The sequence below is a fragment of the Melanerpes formicivorus genome, unplaced genomic scaffold, assembly GCF_026170545.1.
Source record: "Melanerpes formicivorus ecotype bairdi unplaced genomic scaffold, bMelFor1.0.p_v2 SCAF_90, whole genome shotgun sequence".
Lineage (NCBI taxonomy): Eukaryota > Metazoa > Chordata > Aves > Piciformes > Picidae > Melanerpes > Melanerpes formicivorus.
In genome coordinates this window covers 1,474,196-1,481,513 of record NW_027142442.1, presented here as the reverse complement: position 1 = coordinate 1,481,513, position 7,318 = coordinate 1,474,196, and the positions used below count along the sequence as shown (strand labels likewise).

The following is a 7,318-nucleotide window of genomic DNA, read 5'->3' as shown; positions in this document are numbered from 1 at the left end:
GCAAGAACAGCTCTGAAATTTAGATTCTCCAGGGCAGCACAAGCATCATAGGCCAAACAGACCTTGCTTTTAGACACTGAGCCCTTTCAGCATCTGATACAGGACATGGACCTCCAGGTCACCTTGGAGCTCAGTGCTGCACCAGAATACTTCAGAAACACTCAATTCAGAGTTAGGCTGGTCTCCTAATTTTGCAGACAGGGCTTCTCCCAGATTATCAACATCACAGGGAGCTTGTGCTGAGGTGCAGATAAATTCTTTCTGTCAAGGCTGATATTCAAGTTCTTTATTTCTGTCATCCAACCAACTCTAATACATGAGGAAAAAAACCCAAAAACCAAAAAAAAACAATTTCTAAGGTTGCATTTTCTGAGCTAGCTACACCTGATGAATCTAAATTCCTCTAATAGCACTGCACTTGCATCTTGGTAAACAAATGTGCCTGCAGGCACTACAGCGGCGATGAATACAGACGAAAATCCACATAGAGAGACTAATCAATTTTGCTGTTCTTTCAGCCAGAACATGCTCCTTTTGCTACAGATCATCAGAATTCACATCAAAATGCATCACTGTCTACTCCTGTGTTCAATGCCAGAGGTTTTATTATTCTGAAGCAGAGAAACGAGCTCAGTTTTCCACCAGAACAGACACAAGACAGTTTGAGCATCCACATTGCAGAAGAGAAGAGAGCAAAATATCTAGAGAATTCAACTCCCAGAAAAAAAATCTCTTCCATACAGTGTGCTTGAAGAGACCTAAAGGAACTCCCCAAGCCCAGACAACGCAGACCAGAATAAGAAATGGAAAACAAAACACAACCAAACCTAAAAACAGACTGCATCAAGCCACCAGGAGCAAGATCACCAACAAAATCACAGCCCAGGAAGGAAGAAAGAAAACCTAGACCATAACTCTGGGTGAGAAAAACACCACCATGCCACATAGCTGGCAGAAGGAGAAAAAAGCCAGTGATAAGAAAGAGCTGTGAAGATGTTGCTGTTCTCCTTAGTTACATCCACTGCTCCTAGCCACTTGAAAATTTTGTCTCCATCACCTGAGTCACTCCTCAGCTTAGTGGATTATTAATTAGACTACATTGAGTGAGGCCAGGTAGCCTCTTTCTTCTTCTTCCAGGAGGAGAAAACATCTGAGCAACATCGTGAATGACTTTGGAGGTACTTGTCACTCTTATGACACTTAACACTGGTAAAAATCAAGGCAATTATCAAGTAAGATTGTCTGTTTCTATGGAGCCTTATCCATTCTCCAAAAAGTATTCACAAGAATCATTCTAATACACCCTGCAGGAGAAGGAAAGCCACTGCCATATGGAAAGCAGGCGTGATCCCTTGCCTTTTCTCTCAGGTCTTGACTTGCTCCTCCAAAGTTGTCTGCTTTTGGGATGCTACATTGATAGTAACTGGAGAAACACCCCTAAAGGATTAATGATTTCTTTTTTCTTTGAAGCATGAAATGTTCCAGTATGCCTAATGAGCATTCATCAACCATTGCAAGTACCTGCGTTTACACCAGCCCCTCTGGGACTTTGCCTGTGATACTTTGCTGTGATACTTTATCCTGACAATAATTAAACCAAGAGCAAGCAAAAGCAAACAACTCAAAGCAGTCTTTTTTTAACATCACGTGGCTGCAAGATCATCACCTTACTTGGAATGGGAAGGTGAGGAAGCAAACTGTCACAGAATTGTTTTGGTTAGAAAAGACCTCCAAGATCATGTAGTCCAGCTATCATCCTAACACCACCACGGCCACTAAACCCATGTCCTGAAGTGCTGTGTCCACACATTTCTTGACCACTTCCAGAGATGGTGATTCCACCTCCCTGACCAGACTGTTCCAATGCCTGACCACTCTTGCAGGAAAGAAATTTTTCCTTATATCTGACCTAAACCTCCCTTGGTGCAATTTCAGGCCATTTCCACTCATCACTTGATAGTAGAGAGATCCTCACCACATTCCAGGCTTCTTTCAGGGAGTTGTAGAGAGCAATGAGGTCTGCCTTCAGCTTCCTCTTCTCCTGACTAAAAAACCCCAGTTCCATCAGCTGTTCCTCAAGCTTCCAAGGTCTCCTGACTTTAAATCACCCACTCCTTCTGGGCTGACTGGTTTTCCTCCACCCTCCCACCGGGTGACTCTTCACAGGGCTGGCTAAAGGTGAGGAACAGGTTTCCACCCCCAGAATCACATGAGAAAGAAAGCAATAAAGACTCTTTAATTGTGGGTGCATCTGTGAGCGACTGGCCAGACCACTGTTACAAGTCAGATGATCAGGAGGAGGTGAAACCACGAGGCAAGTGTGCTCCAGGCGGCTGGAGTGGGGGCCTCCAGGTGTGCCTGGTGTCGTGGGGCCCTGCCGCGGCACACGGAGAGCGAGGCACAGAGGGAGCTGTGGGGTGTGGGTGGCTGAGTGTGCGACCACAGTGCCAAGGATATACAGCAAAGGCAAGCCCTTGGCTCTGCAGTGATTCCTGAGCTGAGCCCCCACCTGATAAAGGAGATGCAAGGAGAATGCCCCCTCACTACAGGTTGATGGAGACAGAGGAGTCACAGAATCACAGAATTGGTAGGGTTGGAAGGGATCTCAAGGATCATCCAGTTCCAACCCCCCTGACATGGGCAGGGACACCTCACACTACATCAGGTTGCTCACAGCCACATCCAGCCTGGCCTTAAAAACCTCCAGGAGTGAGGCTTCTACCACCTCCCTGGGCAACCTGTGCCAGTGTCTCACCACCCTCCTGGGGAAGAACTTCTTCCTAACATCCAATCTGAATCTACCCATTTCTTTTTTTTTTCCATCCCCCCTCCTCCTATCACTACCTGACACCCTAAGAAGTCCCTCCCCAGCTTTCTTGTAGGGCTCCTTCAGATACTGGAAGGTCACAATAAGGTCTTCTGGGAGCCTTCTCTTCTGCAGACTGAACAGCCCCAAATCTCTCAATCTGTCCTCATAGGAGAGGAGCTCCAGCCCTCTGATCATCCTGGCCCTTCTCTGGACACACTCCAGCTTCCTGTAACAGGGGCTCCAGAACTGGACACAGTACTCCAGGTGGGGTCTCACCAGAGTGGTGTAGAGGGGGAGAATCACCTGCTTTGGCCTGCTGTCTATGCTTCTCTTGATGCAACTCAGGATGTGATTTGCTTTCTGGGCTGCAAGTGCACAGTGCTGGCTCATGTTGAGCTTCTCATCCACCAGAGACCCATGAGACCCCTGGGCAGAATCCCTGTGGGGTCTCTCAATTTGCTGGAGGGTGCAGTCTCCTTTTATTCTAAATTCCCAGACACAAATATCCCTCTTCCTTTCCCCACTGGCTGAGGTACTCAGAATGTACAGACTTCCACTCTGCCTACTATATGTTTCCTCTTTACATGTGCAGCCCCCTGCAGGGCTGCAGGCTTGGAGAGGAGTGGCTGGGGAGCTGCTGGCTGAGAAAGACCTGGGCATGTTGATTGACAGCTGGCTGAATATGAGCCAGCAGTGTGCTCAGGTGGCCAAGAAGGCCAAGGCATCCTGGTTTGTATCAGGAACAGTGTGGATAGCAGGAGTAGGGAAGTGATTGTGCTCCAGCACTCAGCACTGGTGAGGCTACACCACAAGTTTTGGGCACCACACTGCAGGAAATACATCAAGGTGCTGGAGTGTGTCCAAAGAAGAGCAAGTAAGATGGTGAAGGGCTTTGAACACAGGTCTTATGAGCAACAGCTTGAGGAACTTGGTTTCTTTAGTCTTCAGAAGAGGAGACTGAGGGGAGACCTCATCGCCCTCTACAACTGCCTCAGAGGAGGTTGGAGCAAGGTAGGGGTTGGTTACTTCTCATGTGCAGCAAGTGACAGGGCAGAGGAAATGGCTTCAAGTTGTGCCAAGGGAGGTTCAGGTTGGCTATTAAGAACAAAATTATTTACAGGAAGGGTTATCAAGCACCAGAACAGGCCACCCAGGGAGATGGTGGAGTCACTCACCCTCCCTGGAGGTATTTAAAAGATGTTTATGTGGTGCTGAGGAACATGGTTTAGTGCTAGTGGTGGGACTGCAAGCTCTGGGTGAGCAGTTGGATTTGATGATCTCAAAGGGCTCTTTCAACCTCAACAGTTCTATGATCATACATCTCATGTTCATTAAAATCAGGTCCTTGCCTTCTCTGGGTGGAAAAGTTAATATTCAGTGGCCTATTAAGCCTGTGCTCTGTCCTGCAAGTTCTTAGGTTCAGGCCACATCCAGTTCCTGCTATCTTTGGAGGACGCCCTGCTAACTCATGTGAGACCCCTGGTGAGGCACCAGCAGCAGCTCTTTGTTATTTGCATGTAAGAGAGATAAGGTTGCATTGTTGAGATTCCTAGTCTGGTCCTTTTGTTATCTCAGTTTGTCTAGCAGCATCTTCATTTGTAAAGATACCTTCCACCTCCGCGCCATCAGGGAGAGAACACTATAAAAGCTAGGATGAGGCAAAAAGCCCTAAAACCTCTTCAGCTGGGCCCCGTGTTTGCTCCTCCGCTTGCTTAACAGCCCTGTGACAGTGCTGTCCCCAATCAGGATTCTCATCAGCAGCCCCTTGATCCCTCTCAGGGTCTCTGCTCACGATAAGCAGCCCTCACGGCTAATTCCAGCACAAACAGGCGCTGCTGGAGACCGCCGCACTGTTTGTTCGTCCTTATTGCTGTTTATTTCCCTCTGTGAGCATCGCGGCTTGTGAAAGCAAACACCCCTGCGGACGAACGGCCGCTTCGTGCCTTTGTGCACAGCTCCGGCGGCTTTGGCAGCTTTACCGGGCCAGCGGCCGAGCTGCGAGTGCAGGGGCTCGCTACCCCGAGGACACGCAATGGAGGGCGCCGCGGGCGGGCCAGTAAGGCAGGCAGCGCAGAGCCCAGCAGCCGGCGGCGGCTCAGCACTTCCGCCACAGCAGCTGCTGCCGGAAGCGGCCTCGGCAGGCAGCCAATGAGCGGGCGGGGGCGGGGCGCGGAGCGGAGCGCAGTATGGCGGCGCTGAGGGGCTGGTGGAGGTTGGCGCTTGGCGGCCAGAGCAGGTAGCGCCCTGCTGGGGCCCGCTGGGTCATATTCGCCCCTTGCGGGGAGATGGGGGGGTGTCGGGTGTCTGCGGTGGGCTGTGCCCGGCGTAGGGTCGGGTCGGGCTGCCTGCCTGCCTGCCCGCGGGGACACGGCCGGGACTCCTCTGAGCTCCCTCTTGTTTTTCCTTTTCGCCCTGAGGCAGCTGGTGTCCAGCTCCGCTGTGCCGAGGCCCAGCGCTGCCGAGGCCCCCGCCGGGTCTTACCTATGGAGTTGGCGGACCGCGGCGGTGGACGTCGTCCTCTCAGCCGGGCCCTGCGGAGAGTGACCCTGGTGAGGGACAGGTCTTCCTCAGCGAGAGCTGTGTGAAGGTAGGAGCCCAGGGAAGCAGTTCGATACCTCTGGGAGGCATTCCTAAGCTGCCTGGCCTGCCTTGGGCACGCAGGGGAGGCGTTTGGGTGTTTGCCGGTTTGTTTAGCAAGTCTTTATTCTTTGCAGAGGCTCCTGGAGATCACAGAAGGCTCAGAGTTTCTCAGGCTGCAGGTGGAAGGAGGTGGCTGCTCTGGATTCCAGTACAAGTTTTCCTTGGACACAGTTATCAATCCCGATGACAGGTAAGGGCAGAGGGAGGAAGTGGCGGGCAAGTGTGACTTTTCTTTGCAAAAGTTACCAAGAGGTTGTGTGTTACACAGTAGCATCTTGCACTGAAGGGAAGAAGCCCATGAGATAAAGAAAGTGCTCAGGCTGTGCTTCTCTGTTGGGTCTGCAGAGCAGTTGATGGTTAAATGTGCTCCTTTTTTGCAGGGTATTTGAACAGGGTGGTGCCCGCGTGGTTGTGGACGTGGACAGCCTGGCCTTTGTGAAAGGCTCCATGGTGGACTTCAGCCAGGAGCTGATTCGCAGCTCCTTTCAGGTGGTGAGCAACCCCCAGGCAGAGAAGGGTTGCTCATGTGGGACTTCCTTCTCTGTCAAGTTCTGACTGGACTTCTATGGACGGACGCTGCCGGCCAGTGTTGCCCGACAGTCTTCAGAGGGCTTGTATTTCTTTTCCCATCTGCCTTCTCTCATCGCCTTTATCCTGTAACGCAGCTGTTACATCACTCCAGCTCTGTGTGTGCCTGCACTGAACCTATCTCCTTCAGAAACATGAAGCAGCCTTGAGCAAACACATGGGCATTTGCACATAGGAGCATCTTTAGCACCTTGTCAACCATCAGCCAGGTGCTGCTGCGTTGCCTGCCCGGTCCTGAATGCGGAGCCACTTCACTGCTTGGCTCTGCAAGAGATGACTGTGTACATATGTGTGTGTGTGTTGAAAGATCTTACTTAAAAAAAAGCTCTCTGAGGTTGACTGGTTACTGCTTTTGCATTCCCATGTGGGTAGAATCTGGGTTCTTTATCACTACTGTTGCCTGTCTTTTAGCTAAATGGCCTCAGAGCCCCTCTCCTGTACACCTTATAGTGTTGCTGGCTCTCCTGGGGTAAAAATTTTCACTTGTTCAAAGTAAGTGAAGCTTAAAAATCAAGGTAGGAGCAATTAATAACTTCTTTTATTTAAAAAGCCTCATATATCTACATGTATATAAAACCAAAATACACATCCCTCCATCCCCCAGGGCTATTTTTGGCTGTTCCTAAACCTGGCTTGGAATGTTAGATCATACAAACTCTCAGGTTTCATAGTGTGTCTGCTGTCTTCTCTTCCCAGCACGTGATGCAAGAGGAGGAGGAGCATCTGGAGTATTACTTAAAGGTCCCTAAGTCCTCTGGATTTAGTTGTCTGAGAATCTTTTTCCTGCCTTGCTTTGCTGTTTAGTCTGTGTTTTGTGCCTGCTTTGGTGAAAGAGTAAAATAGTTCCTTTCATTTCTGAGACATCCATAGAATGGGAAAATCTAGATGTTTCCAGAAAAACATCATCTTGACTAGTTATTTTCTGTAGTTTTTCTTTGTCTGCCACTAAATGCCTTTTAAGTCAATGATTCACCTGCTTCTGGGTGAAAGGAGAGATGGGGAAGCTATTTTTGCTCCCTCTTGTATTTTATCTGATCATAACCAAACTGCCTATGACTCCAGTCTTTCATGTGTGTGTGGGAACACTGCATGACTTTGGTCTCAAGGAAACTGCTTGTGGTAAACCATGAGCTTTGTAACACTCCCTGCCACAGGCATTTTTGATCTGAAGCTTCTCAAATGCCTTTCTGAATCAGTGGTGTGTGTGTGTAGAGCACTGATTTGCCTGTTGCTTAGAGAGTTGATAGCCAGCTACTTCTAGTTTCATCTTTAGTTGGCACA

General features: G+C 49.6%; 1 protein-coding gene across 1 annotated transcript; it reads left to right on the top strand.

Moving 5' to 3' along the window:
• The first annotated feature begins 4,965 nt into the window (after positions 1 to 4,965).
• On the top strand, positions 4,966 to 6,380 carry ISCA2 (iron-sulfur cluster assembly 2). The gene is made up of 4 exons (XM_068165541.1): positions 4,966 to 5,045; positions 5,231 to 5,396; positions 5,524 to 5,639; positions 5,830 to 6,380. The coding sequence occupies exons 1-4, from the start codon at positions 4,996 to 4,998 to the stop codon at positions 6,002 to 6,004; spliced, it is 507 nt and encodes a 168-aa protein (XP_068021642.1). The 5' UTR covers positions 4,966 to 4,995; the 3' UTR covers positions 6,005 to 6,380.
• Positions 6,381 to 7,318: the final 938 nt, after the last annotated feature.

Excerpts from the sequence above, each read along its gene's own strand:
- ISCA2 (XM_068165541.1), top strand. The coding sequence starts at position 4,996 with ATGGCGGCGCTGAGGGGCTGGTGGAGGTTGGCGCTTGGCGGCCAGAGC. Across the intron at positions 5,046-5,230 it reads GCGCTTGGCGGCCAGAGCAG|CTGGTGTCCAGCTCCGCTGT; the intron begins GTAGCGCCCTGC and ends GCCCTGAGGCAG. Across the intron at positions 5,640-5,829 it reads GTTATCAATCCCGATGACAG|GGTATTTGAACAGGGTGGTG; the intron begins GTAAGGGCAGAG and ends CCTTTTTTGCAG.